This window comes from Elgaria multicarinata, chromosome 4, assembly GCF_023053635.1.
Source record: "Elgaria multicarinata webbii isolate HBS135686 ecotype San Diego chromosome 4, rElgMul1.1.pri, whole genome shotgun sequence".
In the NCBI taxonomy this organism is placed as follows: Eukaryota; Metazoa; Chordata; class Lepidosauria; order Squamata; family Anguidae; genus Elgaria; species Elgaria multicarinata.
Window position 1 is genome coordinate 111,940,494 of NC_086174.1, and position 26,536 is coordinate 111,967,029.

The 26,536-nt window shown below is 41.1% G+C and overlaps 1 protein-coding gene across 7 annotated transcripts in view; it reads right to left on the reverse strand.

The window, feature by feature from the left end:
* Positions 1-3,682: 3,682 nt before the first annotated feature.
* Positions 3,683-26,536, reverse strand: part of ADGRB3 (adhesion G protein-coupled receptor B3) — a 545,908-nt gene continuing 523,054 nt past the window's right edge. For all 7 annotated transcript variants that reach the window (XM_063125010.1, XM_063125008.1, XM_063125009.1 and 4 more), the window contains 3 exons: positions 14,552-14,587; positions 5,177-5,281; positions 3,683-4,630 (listed from right to left, as the gene is read on the reverse strand). In XM_063125010.1, coding sequence (XP_062981080.1) covers positions 4,439-4,630; positions 5,177-5,281; positions 14,552-14,587 — 333 coding nt within the window. In that variant the 3' untranslated portion in view covers positions 3,683-4,438. The remainder of the gene's footprint in view (positions 4,631-5,176; positions 5,282-14,551; positions 14,588-26,536) is intronic.

Here is a 26,536-nt window from a genome sequence, read left to right on the forward strand (position 1 = left end):
GAGGCTGTCTTCCCTCCTCCTAACTCTGCATATTCGATAGACTTCATTTCCTCCCCATCTAGCTGGTGCTTTGGGTAGTGGGGTGGAAGGAGGCTGGGGAGGGGCTGGGGATATGGTGTCAGCTGGCTTCCTCTGGCCTCTCCCCTCCTTCCCCACAGTATCCCCCCCTTTCCTTCCTCTCCAAGGTCGCTTTTGTTTGCACTGGCTGTGAGGGGGTGGGAGAGGAGGCGGCAGGGAGCTCAGACATCTGGGTCTGAAGTCAGAGCGGTGTCTCAGATCGTGGATCATGGAATCCGAACTATCCTATGGCCCCCCAGATTCTGTATAGGGGCCATTGTTCTCCTTGTTTAGTACAACTTTCACAAATACAGCCACACCGCTCGACTACATAAGTGTGGAAAGCACGTGGCTTTATCCTGTATAATGAGTAATAAAAATCAGTTCAGCCTTTCAGTGTCTAAAAATAATGGTTAATTTTAACTTTTGTCTCAAATCTATTTCATTAAAATAAAAATAAATTAAAAAAAATATTAAAACATGTAAATAAACACTCCAGTCCACAGATTTCTCCCTCTGAAAGGCATCACTGAATTGGACTTCCCATCTCCTGATGGGGTGGGGGGCAGTAGGGGCAGGCACTCCACAAATGCCACAGCAGACGCACAGTTGTAGACCACTCAATAGTAACCCCCAGGAAGGCAGGGGACAGTATTGGGAGGGGAAATAAATTGGATCCCCATTTCCTCTCTCAAATAGCAGATGGGTGTTATTGAGCAGTAACTGATAGAGCTATGGGCACCTAGCCCCAGCTACTGTGCCTGGAGTTCCTATCCAGCTAGGGGTACGCGTACAGAGGTCTGCTTTCACACATGCATACTACCTAGGTAGATTAGCACACTCTGAGACAGAGTACAGCCTCGTTACTAAATAATTTAGATTTGGTGGTACATAACGCAGCTATTCATAAAATGCTCTCTTCTTCTTCTTCTTCTTCTTCTTCTTCTTCTTCTTCTTCTTCTTCTTCTTCTTCTTCCTCTTCCTCTTCCTCTTCCTCTTCCTCCTCCTCCTCCTCCTCCTCCTCCTCCTCTCTTTCTTGCATTGCACCACATTAAAAAAACACCACACCAAACAAATAGAAACACACTTTTAGTAACCATGGCTGTGTCCCTGAAGGCAGTACATTTTCTGGTTTAACTTTAAGCCAGGCAAATAAATAATTGAGAGCTTTGTAATCTGACATGCTTTTTAGAAAGCCCTACAAATATTGAATTTATTATAAGTACATTAATATATTATGATTATTTTGCAAGAGGAAAGCCAGCACAGTAAATGATTAGTGAAAAGGTAAATGTTGTAACCTTGATGAGTCTCAAGGTTGAATTGCACACATACATTACCAAATGAGCTACTACTGCGTCAGCAATCCATGACTTGAGGATCCAACTTTTCCATTGATAGTGTTATAAGAAGACCCATAACGCTGAGGGTTGAGGCTGGTGCTCTGGTGGTAACTAACAGGTGCAGTGTAGCCCAAGTTATGGCCCTGAAATGGGTAGCAACATGGCGGGAGCATGATACTTAATTATTGAATACTTCAAGAGTGGCATCTCATTGTGTAAGCTGCCTCCACTAAAAAATTGTGTGCACAGTGATGTTATATCTATCATAGCCCATTCACACATGTAAAATCATCGCTGGCTCTTGCAGTTACTGAGAGGTGAACGTGCAGGTGTGAACCAGGAATGACAGGCATCTTCAACAGACTATTCTGTGCACTTGCAGTACGTATGGTGGTGCTTCAGCTGTGAAAGCTATTCTGCTCCATCACCAGCTATGCCAATTGGTAGGACTGGAGTGTCTGTTTCTTAGGGTGGCCTCTAACACATCACCCAAAAAGAAGAAAATGTGTTGCCAAAACAGAGGACAAAAGAGGACACCAATTTGCATAACATCTGCTAATTTATATGCATATATGCAAATTTAGAAATAATTGGTATAATTTAATTAGAAATACAATACAGTGCACCATAATGGAGAAGACTGACTAGATGAACTGTGTGACCTTCTTAATCTACTGCTGTCTAGGTGCTCCCTGTGGATGGGAACCTCAAGGCCCATGATCTCCCTCCTTATTGTTCTTTGTCTACGACCCAGACTTGGATGGGACACCTCTTTCAATAGAGGGCACCATCAAATAGAGGACAGTCCTCTCCCAGATCTCCAAAACAGAAGGCTGTCTTCTGTCAAGTAGGACACTTGCCCCATGCTCCTGTTTCTGCCATTATTCAGTGCTGCTAAAAGATGCCAGAGACAGTAAGCCCAATGGGAACGCAACTGCTGACTTCCATTTGGCTTGCACTGGGAGTAGCGACAATTATAATAAAAGAATTCTCATCTCTCAGGGACCTCAGTGCTGAGGGCCAAATTAGTCTATTTATTACAATTTCAAGCATTTTCTCACTGCCCTCTAGCAAGAAATGATCCCAGAGCAGCTGACAGATCAGTAAAAACAAAAACAAGACACTGTTGCACAGGTTCAGGTCCAGGAACCGAGCCCTAAAATGGAATCACATTTTAGAACTTAGCACCACATTAGATGTGAAGTTTGTTATGTGTTTAGCCCTAGTGTGCATGCTTTTAAAATAATAAAGAGCCAGTGGTATGTGTGTGTATTTGTGTGTGAGCTGGATTGGGACTATGGTGTAAAGAGAAGGGCTTTAAGCCAAAGGTGTTTATCGTGTTGTCTGAACCCAGCCAGAGGCTTAAAGGCCCTCTCCCCACGCTTTGGTTCTGACTGGGCTCCTCCCATGCTATTTATTTATTTATTTATTTATTTATTTATTTAAAAAACAAGCATGCCAGGGCTAACTACATGAGTTTCAAAATACAGTTCTTTTAAGGCAGTGCAGGAGTCAGCTTCTGGACCTGAAAATATGGGACAGTGACTCTTAAAATAAAATAAAAATATGAGGGAAAGTCAAATAGCTATGCAACTCTCTGAGAAGAGTTCAAGAAGTAGGCCTTTCCCAATCTGAGGAAGCGTTAAAAGTAACAAGAACAATTTTCAGAATGACAGACATTTAGGTGACATAAACGGGCAGAGAATTTTACATTTGAGTCAACTTTTCCACTTATCAGCATATTTTCATTGCACCACACAGGCCATTTGGATAATATATTTATTCAGTACTGCTTTCTTTACATACTATAAAATCTGATTCATAATACAAAATATTGGGTAAAAATCTTAAGTCTGTTGGAGGTTAAGAGGTGATTTGCTATGTTCTTAGGTAATGGCCTGATATCCACCCATTGAAAGTTTTAATGAAATATATTCATTTTTTCTTCTAGCGAGTCATGCTATGTACCTCAGTCCTGAAGGAGGCCGTAAATCTTTGTTTGTTATAGAGGAACAAGAAGAAAGTATCCCAGAATTGCATTATATTATGGTCAAACTAAAAGGAGCATTTCTCTCAAGCTCTGTGCATTGAAACTTGCACAGTGTTGATCTAAAAATTGTCTTTCTGCAGCAAGATGGAAAAGCATAAAATTTACATATAATAGAACTAATGCTCTGACAAGTCTAATTTACATTGTATGTTGCCTTCATAGATTAGAAAAAATAGAACAGCTATGCAAACCTATTATTACATTTGAGAAATCATTAGTCTCAAAGGAGTAATAACAGTATGCTATTAACATCCTGAATACATTTTCAGCTTTTGTGTTGTTAAAGAAAACTTTATAAATATGCAAATTTCAGATCAACAAATCCAAAATAAAATGCACTGAAAATACTGATATGTAGACAAAAGTTTATTTACACCATACAACATTTTAAATATTTTATACACAGCTGCAGCAGGAAAAGCTACTCTGAGCCTCCCAGAGAAAACTGCAATAATAAAGATGTGAAATATATTATTCATATAAAAGTGAGATTATTACTTTATTGCATTTAAAGCAATGAAGAATGTAGCTCAACAGACATTCATTTAATGACGACAAAACTTTGCTTTTTTTATATTATAAAGTAAAAAGTGTAGTAATGGCCAAACAGACTGTTATAAACTTTAAAAACTGCATAAATATATACATTGTGCTTCATGGTGAAGTTTTTTGAAAACTAAACCAAATGAAGCTGTTACAACATGAACCGTTGCTTGAGGTTTATCTATAAAGATTTACCTTACAAATCCATTCCACGGGTACTTACAAGACACGATGGTAAGAATTGTACACCTGGGCTCTCCACTAGTTTTGCTAGTGGGAATATATCGTACGAAAAGAAGCCACTGACGTTTGGCACGTAAAGGTGCTGACACGCCTTCGCCACAATGTTCCAATTGGGCATGTCAGTCTTCCCAAGTCTCTGGAGTGTCAGTGCAAACAAAATTGTTCTATATTCTGCTTTCGCTTCAGTTTGTTTCACCTTTCATTAAACCTCCGTTTGAAAATCGCCTTCTTGTACATCTAGAGGCAAGTTCAGACATTTCTCCCATTCTGCTGGTCTTAGTTCTAAGGCATCTTTTGCCTCTGAATCTAATACGTTTATTGTGGTATAATGTTGGTATTCACCTGTGTTTTTGAAACTGTCCCAGGGAGCTTTGCTGACTGCTGTTGGGTTTTCCTGTGAAAATGAGGTGTGGGTCGGGGGAGGAAGAAACAAAAGAAAATTAAACCCTTTTTGCAGTTTGGATCACCCAAGAGATTACATAAAAAGCAGCCATGATGGCTTTAGCTTCAGTTTGTTTCACCTGGTGAGATATATTCCACTGACCAGTCCTATTCAAGTCTGGTGGTTGTATTTTGATTACTAACAGAATATACAATGCATTGCAGTAGTCAAGTCTAGATGTTCCTAGTGCATGGAACTATCCACGTAATAAACCTGGAAGTGGGTTAAGCCATGACATAATGGCTTGTCCAAAGTTATCCAATAAATTCATAGCTGAGCAAGGGTTTTGAACTGATTTCTGCATTCAGCCTCATCCTTCTAGCAACCGAACTTTGTTAATGGTTTTCTACTTCTTGGGTATTTCTCAGTAAAAAATAATAAATATGATCTAATTTTCAGATGGTCTTGCATTAAAAATCATGATTTTCTCAATAATTTTCAAACGATGAGATATTAAAAGTACATAAGAAAATGGAAAAATAATAATAATATACTTACCATACTACCTGATTTTGGTACATCTCGAAATCTGTCTAGTGTCTGAAATTTCTGATTTAATTCCTGAAACAATTCCATGTGCCTCTTCCTCGTATGCATGACCTTCTGCAAAATGGAATATAATTGCTTAATATTTTATAATGAATCATGGCATAGTTTTAAAAGAACCATTATTTCCTCCAACTTAATAAAGCAAATTGAATTTGGCTGGGCTGTCTCTTTCCTATAGACACAAGAAATGGAAATGAATCTCCCGATGCCCTATTTGATCTTTGTAACACAATTCTTGGATATGGAGTGTTGCTTTTTCTCCTCTTTCCTGAATCTCCAAACTGGTAGCTATTGCTTTTGTGATACCACAGATGTGTTATGAATATAGCAGCCACCACTATGGAAGATTTTCCTGGCTTATCACTCAAAACCATTTTTTAAAGAAATGAACTACATGGTGCGTTTTTTAAAACTTTGTTTTCCTTAATATTTAGTAGGTTGAACATGAAATGTTCAACAATCCTATATGTGTCTCATTAGAATGATATTTGTCTGGAATACAGCATCCAGAGTTGCTATTGTGACCTAAAGCCAAATTACTATTGTTTCCATTTCTTGCATTTAGATCCCACTGTTCTTCATAGGAGCTCAAGGGAGCATATATGAACTCCACCCCCCAATTTTACCGTCACAACAATCCTAAAATTAGGACAGTGACTGGGCCAACATCAAGCTGTTAACTTCATGGTTGAATGGGGATTTGAACCTGGGTCTCCCTGGTATCGCAACTCCTAGTCCAATAATCTAACCGCTATGCAACACTAGCTCCTAGTCTATAGTTGTGATCTGATAGCAGTTCTGTGGCTCAGTTCTGCTCTTGTTTACCCATTAGAAAATTCATTTCTATTACTAGTTGTGTGTGGCATATAAAATTGATTGCATTTTTCGGGAGCCATCCAAATTCACAGCACCAGAAGAAGAAGAATTCTCTTGGAAGAGTAGGGGTTTTACTAGTTATTTTGTTCTAGCATTGGAAAAAATAAACAAACACCTACATGTGATATTTTGTGTGATGGAATATATCCAGCCAGCAAATCATGAACAGAACTCATTTTACTATCCAAGTGCAAGTTCATAACGCAAGTAATGCAATAGTATTCTAAGAATCCATAGTAATAACATGTTCATTGATTCAGGCCAGCACCAGGGCAGAACCTCACTCCCTGTGGAGTTGAAGTAAGGAGCATGGCATCTCTGCTTAGTGGGGGGATTGGAGGGAATCCCCCTTTCTTGCCTCAACCTCCTGGGTGAAAATATTTGTATTTTAAATATCTGTTGGTGTGCTAGAACTGAACTATGTTCCTCAAAATTAAAATAACTTGGAAAGTGGTCCTCAACTGCCATGTGGACTGGCCCTGCAAAATTTTGTGGGGAAAACAATGTTATATGAAATCCTCTGTGGAGCCCCGTTTAAATTCCACTTCCAGCTGATAGTGGAAGAGCACTGTCTCAGTAGCATTAAATAGTCCTAGTGCATCATCAGAAGAGTGTTTTATCGCACACTCACTACTGCCCACTTACGGATGTTCGCACATCCTTTAGACGATGTTGTCTGCCTCCCGTGTACCTCCTGTGCTCCTTCCGCTTGTTTTTCCATCACAAAACAGACCCCTTTTAATTCCTTTTTTTTTTAAAAAAAGGAATGTGCTGCCATTTCCTGCTGTGTGCAGGAAAAGTGCCATGATAAAAACAGCCCCTGAATGGGCCACGTGGTTGTTGCTGCTTCCTCTTCTCTCCCCATGTAAAGAGACCGTCGCTATTGTGGGATAGCAGCAGGAAGCCATCGTGACAGTAGGGAAACATGAAAAACCACCTGTCTGATGATGCTCCTAGTGTGGAAGCAGCCACCGATTAGGCTCCATACAGGAGCAGGCCTTGTTAATGCTCTAATGCATTCGATTTTTATGATCCTGTGGAGGACCATAGACATGGAACACTGCAATATTCCTTGAGTAACATTGGGCTACAATGTTGTTGATAGCAGATAAAATCCATTGTGGATAATTGGTATTGGACCTCAAAATATTGAACCGTGAGAGTGTTTCCTCTTGTGATACGTGATAAGTATATGTGTATACATCCATCCACCTTAGAAAACAGAAAGATCAGAGTGCTTTTATTTGCAAATGATATGGTCATATTAAACTTGGCCAGAGGCTGTCACAAAAATCAGATGGACCGGCTGGCTCATTTTAGTCAGAAGTATTAACTTTACTATGGGCAGTATCCACCGGTGTCATTCTACAAACTCAAATAGCACTAGGAGATCTCTGCCAAATGCTTCCATTACACAAGTGGTGGCGCATTACGCTTGTGCAAATGGTTGTGCAACGGCTTGCAGAAGTGTAATGCACAACTGCTTGAGCAACATGTGCAAATGTAACTTTAGTTGGATTCCGCTCTTGCATATGGTTCAGAACCTAGCTTCTGCATTTGGCAAATTGGTCAATTTCTAATAACTCCATTTAACAGGTTAAGGATGCAACCCTACGCTTGTTTAGACAGAACCCCACCCACCCTACAATAACCAGCATTCCCCAGCCAGCAGAGTTGGCTGGGGGATGCTGGAGTTCTTTCTGTCTGAACAGGCATAGAATTGCACCCTAAATCATTTTGTTATTTAAATCATTTTGTTATCCAATTCTTCTTGGAAGGCCCAGTAGAATGCTATTCTTATTAAAGCAAGATGTATTGTAGGATTAGATTAGATTTCTGATGCCTAAAGAAGTGGCGACATGACTTGCAATATGGGCAAGGGAACATAAAAAAGCAATTATAAACCAATTAACCTCAGAAGAATTGTGGGGAGAGAACAGGAAACAGTTCTGCAGGATTCAGTGAGATCCTTCTTGCAAAGCATAAGTCGGGTAAGAGATAGCTGACCTAGATTTATGAAGGGAGCCTCGCATAAGCGACTTTCTGGAGATTTACAAGATATTAATCTTACAGTCGCTAATGCTAGGTAGCAAACTAAGCCCTACGCGCACACACATATTTCAAAAGGCTGGTTCCACTTTCAAAATGATTATTGACAAAAGGAGCCCTATTATAGGAAAGGAGCTTTAGAACAAACACTAGCAAGAACGCAGATTGTGGAAGAAAGCAAATGGATCCCTGTTTTGCAACAGGAATTGCTGCTGGGGGACGATGACCTGATTTGGATCAGGCCCATAGCAGGGAGGAAGGTTAACCCCCTCCTACCCCTATGCTAGGGTCCTAATCTGGATCAGGCCCTCTGCATCTACTGTATAGTAAAAATAATTAAAAAGGTAGCTGCTGGCTATGTCTTTAAAAGTGTCTGTTTTGGCTCTAACTTAACTTAATTTACAGTGCAGATGTATGCATGGCTATGTAGAAGCAAGCCCCATTGACTTCAATGGGACTTACTCCCAGGTAAGAGAGTATAGGATGGTAGCTTTAAGGAAGTTGACAGAAGGGAAGTTCCCTATATCTCCTCCCCTTCAAGTAACCACCAGAAAGTCTTTCTAGAGGGTCAGGGCGGGGTGGGGGTGGGAGGTTCTTGAACAACCTGGCATGGGCGTGGAAGTCTGAAGGGTGGGGGAGCAAGCATGGGATGGCAAGCTTTCCTTAAAGTTACAATCCTTCTGGCTGGGGCATGCTGGGAGTTGTAGGCCTTTCCCCCCATCTAAACATGCATAGGATTGCAGCTTTAAGAGCTCATGTACACCAAACAGGATGTTCCACTATGAAAGTGGCATGAAAGCGGTATATAAAACGCAGGAGCCATACTACTGCTTTATAGTGGTACTGAAGTGCACTGACAACTGTTGGGGCCCATTGACACATACCATATACCACTTTCGTACCACTTTCATAGTGTTATATCCTGCTTGGTGTAGTTGTGTCATGGGCCCCAACAGTTGTCAGTGCACTTCAGTACCACTATAAAGCAGTAGTATGGCTCCTGCGTTTTATATACCGCTTTCATGCCATTTTCATAGTGGAACATCCTGTTTGGTGTAGATGAGCCCTAAGTTAACTGATCTTAGGATCCAAATATGATTTTGGGCCCGTTCCCCAGCAGCCCCACCATATCTCACCCCACCTTGTTCAGGAGGCGTTTTTTTTTTTGTCCCTCCAGAGAGGCTTCTCAGGGGCTGCAGGTGACTGCAGGGAAGGAAAAAGGACAAGAGACTTTCCTTCCATGAACTTCCTTAGGTGAAACCTTCCTCAAAGCCAGTATGCATGTGTGTACTAGATTGGTCAAATAAAATCTCCATGCCAGCCAGTGGAACTCACATTTGTAGAACAAAAGTAGAACAAAGAAGCAGCAATGGGTGAACTTGGCAAAATGTGCATCTATCTTATAAACTATCTTTGTCAGACAATTGAAAATAATTAACAGGATGGCAGATAAAGGAGAACAGAATGTTTTGGACGTGCCCGATATCATCTGTATTTATTATCAGGTGCTAAAATCTGCTCTCTTAATGATAGGAAGGATGTCTTCAAATCAGTTGCCATAGCGAATTTTTTTAAGAAAGAGAACCACACTGAATATCTGACCTTCTAAATGGCACAGTATGACTCACAAGATTTGCTCAGTGCTCTGATTATATAATTTATCCTTATATACTTTAAGAAAAATATATAATTGCCTTCTGGTAGCTTGATTTGGATGTTAATGCGTCACAGTCTTCCTACTTGGTATGCGATTTTATAGAGTTAAGTGGATGCCTTTTTTAAAGTTTATTTTTCTTTAGGTACAGAAGAGAGAAAAAAAATCTGCGTAGTAAGGAGGCTTAATGACTCCAGCATTTGAAATGCTCCAGATAGTACTTGTAATCTCTCTCTGTTTAAAGTGGATAGAATTGCCCTGCGTAGGTGACTGCTCTGAGGGACACTAGGAGGGTGGGAAGGAAGGCAAGGGGAAAATGGGATCATGGCTGCTGGCCCTGACACCCAATGTCTATGCTGTGATGGGGTCGTCTGCACAAAGCATAGATACTAGACATCGCCCTTTCCCAACAGGTGCCCTACAGATGTATTTGACGACAACTCCCATTATCCCCAACCAGATGCTGGGATCAGGAGGTGGGACCTACAGGCAAAATCCAATTATCTCCTCCACCTCCCCACTAATATCTCCTGAATGGTCTACATAGGGATACTGATCCTGGGATCTGTTATTAAAGCTGTTTTGGGAAGGCTCAACCCTAAAAGGATCCTAAAAATGCATAAATAAATACATACAGTCATAGGGCAGAATTGAATTGAAGACAGCATCTTAAAATTCAGCCTTCCCTGACCTGGGGACTTCACCTCTAATTATTGCTAAGGAATGACCAGGTTGTTTATGATTGATGGGAGTTGTAGTCCAAAACATCTGGAGGCACCAGGTCAGGGAAGGCTGCAGTTAGGTGATAGGTAAACCAAAATGAAAGGAATATATGTGGAAAGCTCATCCTTATAAAGGAGTTTGGCTTTTACTAGCCTACCTGTGCTGCTGCCTCAGCTTCCTGGCAATGGTCCCATGTACAGTGGAGCCAGACAGCAACACCCCAAGTAGCTTTATAATAATTAGCCCTGCAGGTAGTTTGCAGTCTGAATTTTGAGGCAGTTGGGGAGCTTTGTCTTTGCCAGGCTAAACTTGTAACTATTGAATATGGGTTCCTCTGCTACTGACCTCACCTGTTAGGCATTCACAACCCCCCCAAATAGCTGCCTTTGGTTTCAGTATAAATGTTTAATGGCTTGTAACATAATGTCTTATGCTACAAGGATGCCACTGCTTACTGACATGAATGGTGGCCAGGCACTAGGATGGAGCTGGCAAAAGTGCCCTGCAGAGGGAAGAGGTCCTTCCATCAACTTTTATCCAATGGAGCTTTTCCAGAGGAGGAGGCAATCTTTGCCCATTCCTCTTCCCCCAGCGATGCCCTGTGTCTCCTGAAAATCCACGCTCGAAGGTTGGGGAACCCTCGGGAACCAGGGGTGGGAGAATCAGCAATGCTTGATCTCACCTAGGTTCTCCGAGCTCTACCTTGAATTTCGGATTTCCTCGCTCCCATTTTTTTTTTAAAAAAATTATATCTGTGTTTCTTTTCCTTTAAACAGGAGAACTCTGTCTTTTGGTATGCATTTTTGAAAGTGCCCACCCAGATGTGCATTTCTCTCTCTCCCCTCTATAGACTAAAGCATGAAAAAAATCAGCATTTTTAAAGTGCACATTTTTCTAGAGTATGCATTTTGTGAACATGAACATAAGCTTGGGAATGAACTGCACTGACAACTGTTGGGGCCCATTGATACGTACCATATACCACTTTCATACCACTTTCATAGTGTTATATTCCGATTGGTGTAGATGTGTCAAGGGTCCCAACAGTTGTCACTGCACTTCAGTACCACTATAAAGCAGTAGTGTAGATCCTGCAGTGCACTTCAACACTGCTATATAAAGCAGTAGTGTGGCTCCTGCCTTTTATATACCACCTTCATAGTGGAATATCCTGCTTGGTGTAGATGAGCCCATTAGCTCAGCGTTAAAGTGGAGATGCATTCTTAAGCTATATGTGATCTAGTATTAAGCACATGTGGTATGTCAATATCATTTCGGGGGGAAAGAAATAGTCACCATCTCTGTAAAATGCATATAGACAGAGTGCCTGATCCCTCCTCTGTTAGTCCACTCCCTCACCTGCATGGAATGCCTTTCTCTTACGTCTACCAGGCAAGTGCTTAAATGCAAGGCCTGATATAAGCTTACTTAAAATGACTGGCAGATTTACAGGGCAATTACAAATAATAATCAGTAATCAGCATTTTGTATATGCACCCTCATCCTCCCTCAATTTAATAGCACCTTCTTGATAATATTAATTAGACTTAATATAAATTAGACTTTACAATATATATTTCTTAGATTTGAAGTATTTATAAGAGCAGTCCGCAAGACAGTACCACGGCTTTTTTTAATCAGGGAAGTGAAAATGGTAAACCAGTTTCTTCTCTCAAATGCACAGAAGCTTGTTCACAGCATATGTGGCGTTATCTAGTGCTCTGGGCCCATTCACATTAATATGAATGATTTTTTAAATTATAGTTAGTACATGCTTCTCAAATGATGATAAAGTGGTCCTAAGTGTATATTGGCTATGCAAACATGGTGAGGTTTCGGCTGCACAAGAGGAACACATAATTAATTATATCAGAACGTTAACTTGCATGAACAGGAAGCTGATGCATAAACCAAGATTCCACAAATCATTAATATTCCACTGAACAGATGAGGGATGCTCTGATCTGAGTAGACGCAGGCACTCCCCCACCTTCTAAACATATTTAGGAACTCCCACTGAAACCAATGGCATCTACTTTCAAGGAGTAGGGTTGGGGTCAGGGTGTAAGGTGCTAATCCTATAAATTTCATGAGTCTCATAGGGATTACCACCCACCCTTTCACAGTCAGAAATTGTGTTTAGATTGAAGCATCACCATCAATGAAATTTCAGATAAAATAAATGAATACACTGACTATATCAACTTTCTGAAAATAAATCAGAATGTACGATTTAAAATGCCCCCAAGGAACTCAACCCCCCCAAAACCAAGTCCTTAGAAGAATGAGAACAGTAGATTGTGGGGAAGAGCCATAGCTCTGTGCTACAGCACACAGTCCAACTGCCTGCCAGGGGCACGTAAAAGATTCAGGGCCAAAGGCCATAGGTAGGGATGTCAATTGCTGGGAAATCTGGCCCTTTGGGGGCTCACTGGATTTCTGCAGCGTCTGCAACTAACCTTGCATTTGCATTTTCTCTGAACCCCGGGGACTATTTGCAAATATATATTTTTGTGTCGGATGTATTTTGCGCAAATCTCTAAAACTGTAACTTGCGCAAATAAAGATTTGCAGAAATTATGGCTGCAATTTGTGCAAATCATACAAATTTGTGCAATTTGTGACTGTAATTTGCGTGAATTAAAAACACCAAAAATCTTCCACTTGAGTCAACTCACTACAGACCAAGTCGGGCCACCTACCAAAAAATGAAATGAACGGGGGGGGGGGGGGGCAGCACGTGAGACAATGAAATTTATCAAGCTCCACTCCCCCAGCCGGATTCCTCTGGCTTCCCTACCTGTAGGACACAAATTTGCATAAAATCTGTATGTACTAATTTGTATCTCTATATGCAGACTTAGAATTAAATATTAGGATTTATTTAAATTTTACAGGAGGCAATGCTAGCCAATTAATTTCTCATTTGAATAATCTTAAATAAAAACAATTAATTTGCACCCTGCCCGAGATCATCCCAAATCAATGGGTGTTTCCCCCCTAAATTAGCTTGCTATGCAGGAGGAGATTTTAAGAGTGAAGCACTCAATGCCTTCTTCCTGGGTTTACAAAATTGTCCCTTTTGCTTTATCTCATATTTGAATTTTTTAAACTTCAAGTTCTTTCCATCCCATTTATGATGAACTTTGCAAATTTCAGTAAGTTCTTCTAAAAATAAATAAAAATGAACTGAACTAAATTCTTACCCATCCCTAGTCTGGGTATTGGGTTAGATGGACCCCAATAGTCTGATGCGGTATACAGGGCAAGCTCATACATTCATATTTTCTCCATACTTTATTACCTAACCCACCTGGTGGCCTGATCCCCACCCACTATGTGTACAATTACTTCCTTGCACATTCACAACAATCCCTTGGATTTCCAGAGGCCTGGAAGACTTCGGAATATTATAACGTGCACAGCACACAGCCACTGATCTCTCTGGAAAGGTCTAGGGTACACAGCTTTGGTCTAGATTGTTACAGCCATGGAAAAATAGATGTTGGTGGCTGGCCATTCGTTGCCCTAGCTGACAATTGCCTACTTCTAGCAGCCAAGGTTTCTTTTATCTCACTGTGCAAATGTTTAAACAGTTAGCATATGTAAACGAGTACTAGAATTTCTCCACCGACCCTCAGAGGGCGCCATAAGAAAGGCAGGAGTCCCAAAACAATGTATAGAGACTGAAACTACCAAGGGTAGGTTGCGGGGAGGGCAAGTGGAAAGATTCCGGTAACCACAGAGTGAGAACAAATGGAACAAGAAAGTGGAGCTGCAGAAATGTTGTTAAAATTCACTAAAGGTATTTTAGTAGTATCTTCTGGAAAAAGGCATATTTAATGCAAAAAGAAGCCATTTCAAAGGAATAGATTTAGCAAAGTACACACCATATAAAGTTTAGCACACAATTAAAACACACTATCTCCTATAAAAGCTGGCTTAAAATATATAAATTCACATTTGTCTAGCTTTAAATCAAATGCCATTTGGATAAGTAGAAATAATATAAGGAAACTTACTTCGAAGTCGAGGTCAGAATAACGTGATTTTCTTCTCTATTAAGCATTAAGGGAAAAACAAAAACAAAATTGCATATTAATATTTGTACATTAAGTTAACAGTACATATTCTTTAACTGAATATTGATATATTAAGAGTTACACCTTTTCAAAAATTTTGAAAGTATTTTCAGTTTAATCTTTGGTGGAAGATTGAATTGGATCAAAACATATTTAGTGTAGACCCATACTTTGAGTAGGCCCATTAAAATCAATTGGACTTACGTTACTCATAACTCTAAGTATGACTAACAAGTCCCATCAATTTCATTGATCTCAAATGCTCTACTCTAAGGATGACTAAGTCTGGATCCAACCCAGTATTGAGTGGAACCAAAGCGGTACTTGATCAGATTTTCCTTGTTCATCAGAGAGGGGACCTACACAAGAAAAGCTCTCCCCTGTAAAACTACTGCTCACATGTGTGCAAAAGCAAATGTTACTTATAGAACTCAAAATCAATCATGTTAGCATGGGCATACATAACTCCTTACATGCATCTTATGAATTTTATAATTGTTCAAGCTTGATTTTGTTTGATGCCTGATTTTTTAAGAAAATATCAGAATACATGAGAATCTCTACCTCTCTATTATGAGGTTAATTAGGGTGACCATATGAAAAGGAGGACGGGGCTCCTGTATCTTTAACAGTTGTATAGAAAAGGGAATTTCAGCAGTGTCATTGCATGCATGCAGCACCTGGTGAAATTCTTTCTTCATCGCAACAGTTAAAGCTGCAAGAGCCCTGCCCTCTTGACCAGATACAAAAGAGAGCAGGGCTCCTGCAGCTTTAACTGTTGTGATGAAGAGGGAATTTCACCAGCTGCTACATGAATGCAAATGACACCTGCTGAAATTCTTTTCTATGCAACTGTTAAAGATACAGAAGGCCCGTCCTCCTTGCCATACGGTCACCCTACATTGTACTGGCCCTCTTCTGACATTTTAGTTCTTTAAGGATTACTCATGCTTTAAAATGTATATACTTGGTTATCATGGAAATTTCAAAGCTTGCTTTCAGGCATATATACTTCCCAACATTTCACAGATGAAAAACTGGTCATATGGGTGGGGCTACAGGAGAGTTTGGCAGCTGAATATTGTGGTCTCGTTGGCAGTAGTGTGGCCAAAACAATCCAGTTCCAAATGTGCAACAAGTATAAAGCAGGAACTAAAGGAAGAAAGGAAAGGAACCTCTCGTGCGAGCACTTGAGTCATTGCTGACTCCTAGAGGGACACCTGCTTTCGCTGACGTTTTCTTGGCAGACTTTGTAGCGGGGTGGTTTGCCATTGCCTTCCCCAGTCGCAGTTAGGGTTTGCCATTGCCTTCCCCAGTCGCAGTTAGGGTTTGCCATTGCCTTCCCCAGTCGCAGTTAGGGTTTGCCATTGCCTTCCCCAGTCGCAGTTACCTTTCCCCCAGCTAGCTGGGTACTCATTTTACCAACCTCGGAAGGATGGCAGGCTGAGTCGACCTGAGCCAGCTGCCTGAGAACCAGCTTCCGCTGGGATCAAACTCAGGCTATGGGGAGAGTTTCAGCTCCAGTAACTGCCACTTACCACTCTGTGCCACACGAGGCTCTAAAAGTGCATGCAATCAAATGTTTCCAGGTGACAAAAGCAATGAGAAAACACAAATGCAACATGGCATGCCAAATACATAAAATATACATACATAAACTATATTTAATAAATATATTTCTTTATTTTTATTGATTACATTTTTATACTGCCCAATAGTGAGGATCTCTGGGCCGTTCACAAATAAAAGCATAAAATACAGCAGGACAAGACACAATATAAAACTTTTAAAAGCACCGCATAAAACCAAAGTAAAACCCGGCAGCACTTACAGCCCAGGGAAAGCATATGTGAAAAGGAGGCATTTCAAAGATATTACATTTTCTGCCTCTCAAACTGCACAAGGGAGGGTTTTCCAGAGGGAGGATGCCACTACAGAGAAGGCCCACCTTCGAGGTTCTTCATGGCAACATTCATTCTGTTAGTTTTGCAATGTCCAGCAAGATAATGGTTTTGGGACAATGGTCCCATTTTACAACTAAGAACACCAAGGCCATAGCTAGACCTAAGGTTTATCCCTGAATCGTCCTTGGGTCAAACCTGTTCATCTAGGTGACACACAGGGGATCCAGTGCTCAGGCAGGGGCGAACCCTGGATGATCCCAGGATAAACCTTAGGTCTAGCTGTGGCCTCTGTCACAGCAATGTGACTATTTGTTTATTTAGATATTTTAACCCCCTAAGGCAGCTTGGGTGACCAGCCCAAGATCACTCATGGAACCCATAGAACACCATTCTTAAGCAGAAACGATAGTTAAGTAACAGTAGAGTGCCTCTATGCATATGCAGAGGGCTTCCACTTCCTTACGGAAAAATTGCTGCCTCTCTCTCCCCCCAACTAGAATTAAAGAAGCAGAACTCACAGAGTGATGTGTATCACCCACACATATTAAAGATCCTACACCCCTCTCTTTAGTAATTAAGCACTGACCCCCACTTCCACTGCCAGCAAATTACAAGAAAACCCATATAGACCCATACCACAGTCCATTTCACAAAATGGCTTCTTTCTTTCCCACCATTTTCTCTCTCCCCCTGCTTTCTTGTTAAAAGCAAACCCAGGAGCTTGCATTTTAAACCCCAGGGCTGAATCCTGGGGACTGTCTACACGCAGGGCAAGTCCCAAGGTGGGTGTGGATCTGTGCCCCGTTGGTTAGACGACATAGGTGCAGGTTTGCAGCCACCACAAGGGTTCCCCACGATGCTGCGTTTTGAAAAAGTCAGGGACTTACTCCAAAATTTTCAAAGGGAGCAACGGCAACCCGGCGCTTCTGCCGTGCACTGTTGCTCTGCGGCGATTCCAGGGCCAATGCAGGGGTGGAGCCTGGTGGAAGGTGACTAGTGACTGGTCGACTTCCACCAGAAAGAGGGCAGGGGTGGCTCCAGGACTCGGATGGCTACCCAGCAACCCTGTGCATCCTCCTTGGCATCAGGATTATCTGATGCCACCCTGGGAGAGGGAAAACACAGGGAAAGCACAGGGTTGAAGAGGGAGGCAGCGCCAACCTGGCGCCATGAAGACAGCCCCCAGGAAGATGGGAATGAAAGTAATTCTAAGTATGACAAGAGTCCATTTCCCTAACTAATATATACCTGCAGTGTTCTACTCACCATGTATTTAGAATCCACGAGGAGGTTGTCCCTTAGCTCATGCTTAGGCAAGATTTCATTCTAAGGACTGAGTTTCCAATGCTCTTCCATATGAAGTTCCAACGAGCTTCCATTCCTGGTTCCATCTCACCACTCACAGTGCAATTTCTAAAATTAGGATTCCTTCCTTCCTTGGAATGTTTTTATTCATCTTGTTCTTTTATCAATAGATATAGGGAGAGGGTGGAAGGCCGAAACTCTTCCAGTTCTCCAGGCCCTTCCCCTGAAAACCTCCTCTACAGCCCTAGCTAGCTTTCTCCTAGCTAGCTTTTTAAACAAACAACTCTCTAGTTTGCATTTAATTGAGGTTTTTTGGTGGGAGGAGGGGGGGGGAGTCAGTATATATAGTGCATTGGTTGAGTTTCCCCCATTGACCACATAAACATAAGAATCAAAGCAAAGAAACTGGCAGAGAGAGAAAGAGAAAGAGAATGCTGGTTCCTTTGCTTTGATTCTTCCGTTTATGTGATCAACAGTTTTTGCAATGACCCAAAACTAAAATGTGTCACACACACACACACACACACACACACACACACACAGAGAGAGAGAGAGAGAGAGAGAGAGAGAGAGAGAGAGAGAGAGAGAGAGAGAGAGAGAGAGAGAGAGAGAGTTTATGGTGCTTTGTGGTGATAGCCTCTTGCTTTAGCTTCCATATATAATGTAAAAAGAGGGGAAAGAAACGGTTGCTTCTTGAAAAGTGGGATGATGACAATGTGTGAGGCCTTGAAAAACATGGCTGTCCTCACCAAATCAGGACAGTTGGAGAGTATAGGCAAACAATGCTTTCATTTATGCAGTCCCATTGACTTCAGTGCTGGGTTTGAATTCCATTCAAAGAGGAATTACACTGTTATATTAGCAATTAATTTTGCTGTCAGAAAGTTAAGAATTCACAATGTGATTCTATGCCGGTTCACTTCAAAGTAAGTCTTACTGAGTTCAATTGGGCTTACTCTTAAGTAAATCTTCAGAGGATCACAGCTTTTGAGTGTCTATTCAAAAGTAAGTCCTATAGAGTTCAATGGGGTTTACTCCCAGGTCAGTGGGATTTCAGCTCTAGTATTAGAAAAGAGGTTTGTTTGTTTTTAAACACACTGGCTGAGTTTGAACTTTTTCACTAACACTGACTGGAACAATGACATCACAAAAAGAAAAGGAAAAAAACCCGAAAAAAGGTTTAAGCATGAAGCATTATATGGTTTTACAAAACAATGATTTTACATAGGTCTACAATATCCTCAAATCAGAATGTCACTCACACCAGATTTGGCGTTATGGCCACAGCAAGAAAATAGCTGTTTCAACAGCTAATTAGACTACTGAAATTGTTATTTTAAAGCCTTCACATGTCTGTCAATTTGTTTTTACTCATTGCCTTGATAACCGTTACTAAATCAAAAGTAGAAGGATGTGGTCTGCTGAAGTCTAGACTTTAGGAAAAGAAACAGAAAGCGGTTGGAATCCTCTTTGCATTTGGCCAGCGTGTCTGCTTAAGAGCAACGGAAGGACTGCGGCACTCTGGATGTCTACGGGCAGAACTGAGCGATTAGGCTTAAGTGCCCACACAACTCCAGGGTCTGCTTAAGCTTTATGTTAAAGATGAGTAACTTACATACTGCACCAACTTCACTGCAGTGCAATACGTTTAGATAAAGGTCACGGCTGGAATGCACCATTTTCTTGGTGCTGTGACTTAGAAAGTGAAGCTAGTAGATTCATTTCAAGTGTTAACAGGATCCATTAGGAAGACACCCATTAAAGCAAAGTAGTCTAATATAGTTGGCCTTTCAAAGTTGCACAGGATGAGACAATGGGCCAGTTCTCCAAAAGACAAACGGATGAGTCGGCAGCTACAAGTCAGAATTGAAAAAAACATTTGCTGTAAGATTGTGATCCAGACTTCCCGAATCTGGGATGGACTACAATTCCCATCATTCCAAGCCACCATGTGCTTGCAGGAACAAACTGGGGGAGGGGGCTTTGCTTGTTGGAACAAACTGGTGGGGGCAGTCCTTGCAGACTTTTTAAATTTCACAACAAGTTATGTGTGTGTGTGTGTGTGTGTGTGTGTGAGTAATGGAACCAAGTGGAGAGACAAGGGCCATGGCTAAACCTGCTGATAGCCTGGGGATTGCCCTGGGATCATCCGTGTGCATTCACATGATGCACAGGGGATCCCGGTAGCAGGCAGGGATGATCCCTCCCTTGCCCCAGGATATCGGTATAGCCTTTTTTCCCTGATTTTTCCAGGGTCTTGGGATAATCCTGAGACTGCGAAACGTGTGGGCGGGCATTGCAGCTTGTCCTGGCTCCTTGCAAGTAACCACGAGGAGCTGGCCCCAATGCTATGCATGCTTAGGCAGAAAAGTCCTACAATTCCCAGCATTCCCCAGCCAGACATGTTGGGAGTTGTAGGAATATTCTCCGTCTAAACATGCTTAGGGTTGCACCCTTTGAGGCTGAGTGCTCCTTCACTTTATCAGCTATATCGATGAGTGATATGGAGCTCTTTAAACACATCCAAAACCAAATTCTAAACAGTATCAAGGCTGTTCCCTCTGTTTCTATCAATGGGCAATGACTGTATGAACATTTGAAGTCTCTTTTCCTATGCTTTATGATCTACAGTAGTTCTTTGGTCACTGTTTACTGCTGCTCTCTATAAACTTCTCAGCAGTGTTACACATTTATGCTCAATTGATACCCACTTTGTTATCTTTTCAGTGCCAAACAAAAATCGTCGTTATTCTCCCAGGCTTTAAAAGTTTTGAATTGTAATCTGGAATCTACTGTTTTAATTGCTGGTCGTCTCATGTGTGTTGATGTGTGATTTTATATTGACTTTATAATTATTTGTTTTTGATGTAAGTTGCTTTGGAAACTGTTTGCCCAAAGGGTGCTATATAAATGTACTAAACAAACAAAAGCCCCCCTTTTCTTGCACAATTGGGTTTGTTTATTTATTAATTACATTTACAATGTAAACAAATTGTCACTTATTTCTGTTGTATAGTGAACTAATTACCAGATATCAGATTCAAGGGCTCCCTAGAAGAGAATTTTTGAGGTATTTGAAGGGGTGTGTAGGAAAACTCAAACCTAGATGTGGTGACTAATTTATTATGAGATACAGTTTTATAGCTTCATAGTGGGAGAAGAGTATCCCTTCCTCTTTCACCTAATTCATTTTATAGAATTTGGGATGTGTCTACTATATACATGTGTGAGAGAAACAAATGTACGATGTTCCGTTTGCCAGAAAATAGATTATTTTTTAATTATATTTTGGAACACGATATGGAATGATGATATACGTCCATCTGCATTGTTCTCTTCGATTTTGTAGTGACTGTACAATTGAGAGTTACACTGCAATCCTATTCATGTCAATGCAGGAGTAAGCCCAACTGAGTCCAATGGGACTTACTCCCAGGTAATTTATTTATTTATTTATTTATTTATTTATTACATTTTTATACTGCCCAATAGCCGAAGCTCTCTGGGCGGTTCACAAAAATTAAAACCACAAAAAACATCCAACAGGTAAGTGAGTGCAGGATTGCAACCTTAATTATCTTTATCTAATGAAATATTAGCTTGTCTGGTTTTCTGTTTTTAAATAAAGATCAACCCCCTCTCCCATGTGTTATGCCTGCAAATACTACTTGCTGGGGAATATGAGGTAGAAGGTGCTGTTGCTTGTGGGTTTCCCATAGGCAGCTGGTTGGCTGCAGTGGGAACAGAATGATGGACTAGAGAGGCTTTTGGGTCTGATACAGCACAGCTCTTCGTATGTCCCTATATCATGTATACAGGACATGTCCCTGGCACGGCACTATCTAGCATTAAGAACAGCATTTGTGGGACTTTGGGTCTATTGTTATGAAACAAAACTTGGGTGAGCCTTGGGCTTGCGTGTTCTGCCTTTCCTTCTCTCTTCTAGCATGACCACAAGGAAATTGGAAACGTTTGCTCTCATTTAATGGACTACAGGTAAGCATTACATCCAAAATTGTGGTGGGTCTTAACTAGGGTTGATTGAAATAAGCCAACTGCTTTATCAATAAACCATAGTTAAGGTTAAACAGAAGTTTAGAGTTTGAACGTTAATATTAAACTGAGGTTAATGGAAAATAGCAGCAAAAGCAGGAGTTCCCAAATGTTTTGGGTTCATGGGCACATTTGAGCAACTGCTGTGGCCACCACCATAAAATGGCTCCCATGGAAGATGAGGCAAGTCACATAATGGCTGCTGTGGGGGTCTGGCTAGTTGAAAGTGAGCTAAAGAGGTGGTGGTGGGGAGAGATATAGAGAGGCTAGACGCTGGGAGGGAGGCGGAAACAGCAAGACAAAGCGGTAGAGGGGAGAGAAAGAGCAAGGTTAGCAAGCAGCTAGAAATGGAGAGAAGGAAGACTAACCTAATATTTTACAATTTTTTTTATTAAAACATATATATTTTTTGGAAGAGGACAGGGAGCGGAGAGCTTTGTGGGTGCTGTTGGAGACCCCTGATATAAAGTTTCCAAAGTCCTCCTCGTGGCTGTTCTGGAGGAGGAGAAAGAAGAGGAGAGTCCACAAACCTAAGGCTTCTTCACGTAATGATAAAATGAAGATGATTTGTCTGAATACAACTGTTGTCTCAGTCAAGAGGTAGAATAAAGGCACTAAACGGAAAATACACGTGTAGTTTAGTTTTAAGGAAATAACTATATGCAGCCTTTGCAAATAAAATACTGAACACTCTTAATGCACTGGGCCAGCGTATTTAATATGCTGTTGGTGATGTGTTCTGATTCAGCCATGCTGGAAGAATTAAAGTAAGAAGGTCTATGTAGGGTGATGTTGGATTCAACCTTTTCATAGCATCTCTGATATACTTTACATCGTGTGAATTCTCAAAAGTGTGTGCATGGATGGATGGATGGATGTGTGTGTTGGTAGTACTGCAGCCATTTGTCAATTCTGAGTTTGGCATCTCTGTGCTATTCAAATTGTGCATGGAAGTAATTAAAATATTTCATGCCAGCTTCTATTTCCAAAGGATCTTGTATAAATAGCGTAACTCATTGTTTCTGAGTGCTGTTATTTTCACAATAAGTAATAGTCTCTGACTGTGGCACAGTAAAGCTGACACTTTCTGCTAAAGCCCTTCACTATTACTTCTTGTTCCAGTAAGCAGTTGGACAACCTTAAGAAATAGTGTCACATATTGCTACAACTGGCTAAAATGTTATATCAACTAGCAAAGAGATAAACTCCACATACAGCTCTATATTTTAGGAGGCTAAGGGCTGCTTTACATGTGACATTTTTCTGCATACAGGGAAAAAGTAGGTCTGCACCAGAGTGCTTTTGCTCCTGTTCTTTATTGTTGCTGGAACAAAGTACTCTGCAAAGTGCCTTTTCCTTCATAGAGTTCAATCATCATTTACAAACTTGTCATTTAGGAAGTACGCTTTAACTATGGGCACAATCCAGCAAGAGTAAAGCACTTTTAAATGCCACTTATTTTCAAACTCTTATTTATTTACTCACTTGCTAACTAACTACTGTATCTCTGAAACTGACTGGGGACCTAAAGTACTAAACTTTGGATGGATCATGCCCAATATTTAGTTGGTGAGCTCATTGCTGCCCCCAAAATCCTGGCAACGGAATAATCTGCTTCCCATATGATGATGATGATGATTTATATAGCAGTCTACCCATAGGCTGTTTAAACCCATGTGTAGTCATGAACAAGCTGGAGCATGCAAGTGTACTGGCTCTCCCTTGCCTGCTTCCACTGAGCTAGCTAAGCAACTCAGGCACGCTCTATCCCTGGATTATTGATCATGACTTCCAAAAGCAGAATTGTGAATTGTTGGGGAAGAGGCAACCCAGAGCTGTAACACATGGTTTGTTTTGGGTTGCAACTCAGGGTTGTCTCTTCCCTGACAATCCACAATTCTGGGTTCAGATGACACAATCAAGAACTGAGGGACAGAGTGCCACCAAGTTGTCTAGCTCCACTTGGCTGTAGTGGGTGGAATGGAGCCACTTGCTTGTGGCTCACTCACAACCCAGGGTTTGAAAAAGCCCTGGGTTGTTGTGCTGTGAGAACTGGGTCAATAACTCGGTGGCAGTAATGCAAGTTGAATGGCTATACATACTCTCGCTATACATTCTCTCACAGACACAAAACAAACAAATAAATTGAGAAAAGTAACAATAAAAAAGAGGTAAAAGAAAGTTCAAAGAGCAATCTAGGTTTGGATAAACCACTGTTCTAAATCTGGAGGAAGCATTAGAAGTGAGTAAACATCAATTAATCAAAGTCATTAGGCATACATTAGGGTGGCTGATGGCTGAGAAGCTGCTTATTAAGAATAATGGGAAGGAATTAAGAAAAGAGTATCTAGGTTGAATGCCAGAGTAAAATATTCCCATTAGTTAATTTGGCTGTGGAACAGATTAATGTGGGCACATATTTAATATTAGGTTGGGCAGGTTCTTTGGGACAGGGGAGAGAGGTAAAATGTAATCTATTCACATTCCTGTGCTGATAGAAGATGACGTGATGGCACTTTTCCATCTCTTCTATTTCTACGTTTATACGACAACGATAAAATCCACATTAAGACTGAAAGCCGCATCCGCTGAAAGTTAAAATTAAAGGAGGAGGAGAAGGAGAAGGAGAAGAAGGTTGTGGTGGTAAAAGCCTGGGGAGATGAACACTGCACCAATAATTCATTTTGAGTCAATTTGGCTTTGAACTAATCATGTAGAACTTTCTCTGTGTAATTCCAGAACAACTTTGAACTCTGCTCACTGGAGGACAAAAATAGAATAGTGCTGAAGGATAATTTTCCTACATCAACCTGCACTAAGCTGCTGGCAGCAGGCAGAAGCAGCTCCCACCCAATGACTAATGCAATCCTTCTCCTTTGGTGAAAAGGGATGAATGCCGCTGTATTCCTTATTCTAATCGGCTACCTGATTAATTACATAAGATACCGCTCAAGATACATTAGGCAGAGCAGGCTATAATTGAAACAAGAGATATAATATTATGGTGAAACTTGTACCCGTGTTTCCATTAATATAAATCCTTATTATCAGGGGTTTATAATTTGCTCTAAGATTAAACTTGACATCCAGGATCCCAGCCGAGGAAAGGATTTCTTTTCCCCTTTACAAAATTAAAGAAATAAAAAAAGAAGTCTACCCTCTTTTGGCATTTTAGAGATTTAAAAGTACACTTGAATAGATGATTTCCTTTTTTCCTGCCTTAAATATCCTTTTATGTGTATATCTCTTTTTCAGAAGCCCAGCTTAAGAGGGCTGAATATAAGATTTGCAGGCTATTAGTCTCTAATATGGGCTAGTCATACAAGAGCGATTTGGTATGAATAAAAATACTACATATGTAATGGAGTCTCTTGAGTGCTGAAAAGTACCAAGCAGTTTTATTGTATCAGCTTACTATATGTCTGAAAAATTATACATGGGTAGATCAACTCAAAATAGTTCTGGGTACTATGTTAGGGACTTCCACGTATCTATTTCAGAAATGACTTACCTGGGTTTTGGTTAGGATGTATGGGGCTGTCTTCACGGCACCGGCCAAACCCCGTGCTATTGTTGGTGCATGGTGGTGGCCAGTTGTCCTTATGAGGGGAGGCAGTGTGGGCTTTCCAGCGGCCATTAGGCTCACTGGACCCACCATTCCCCTTCCTGTGGGTTCCAGCAACCAATGGGAGTTCGTCTTCTGCCTGGGAATGCCCCGGAGTGGTCTGAGCGAGAACAGACTAGTGGAAGAGCCAGGCTGACTTTGCTCTGGCTGGAAAAGTCAGGTTAAGTCCCTGACTATTCAACCACGGATCTTTGTCTCTTTGCCCCAGGGTGGTTTCAAATCTGTGGCTGCATCATATAACTGATGTGGCGTGGATTTGGAGCCACCCTGAGGCAAAGTTAATGGCAAGATAGCCTCTATTTCACTGTGAATGTCTGAAGTCGGTGAATGGTGGTAGTCAGAAAATCAATTTTTGGACATTTCCATAATATTCAAGTGAAATTGTTACATAGATGTGTCAATATTAATCAAATTTTGGATTTTCTCTCAACTTGCCATCATTTGTTCATTCACTTAAGAATGGTTCCCTGAAGTTCTCTTCACAGCTACCATAATTATCTGGTCTTAGCAGATCTTCATATACCCAGGACGCCTCTGCATTTTCTTCCAGATTCTTGCCTTTCTAAAGCTCCCCCATCCACCCACTTCCTTACTTCCACAGAAATGTATCCATCTCCTCCCCTGTAAACACCTTTGTTCTTTCAGGAGATAGCAGGTCTGATTTGAGGCCAGATGCCTCCATATTCCAATACCGTACTGCCTTGGGACGCTGCATTGTTAATAGACTGAATGAGCTTCATGTTCGATTGCAGGATGTGAACAACGGTTCTAATTATCCATACTTGCATTATTATTACTGGGACTGTTTGATTTCACTTTATGGTTCTGATTCCCCCCCCCCCTAAAATGAAACAGGTATTATTTTGGCACTGTAAAGTTGAAGGAGGTTTGGCCCTGATTATACATACAGCTGGGACCTGTGCTGAAACAGCATGGTAGAGGAGTGGCCCAGGCCATGTTTAGGCTTGGCAGGTATCTTACTTTACAGAGGACTGTCCTCTGTTTTGCTGGCAGAGGACAGTGTCCAGTCCATGTCTG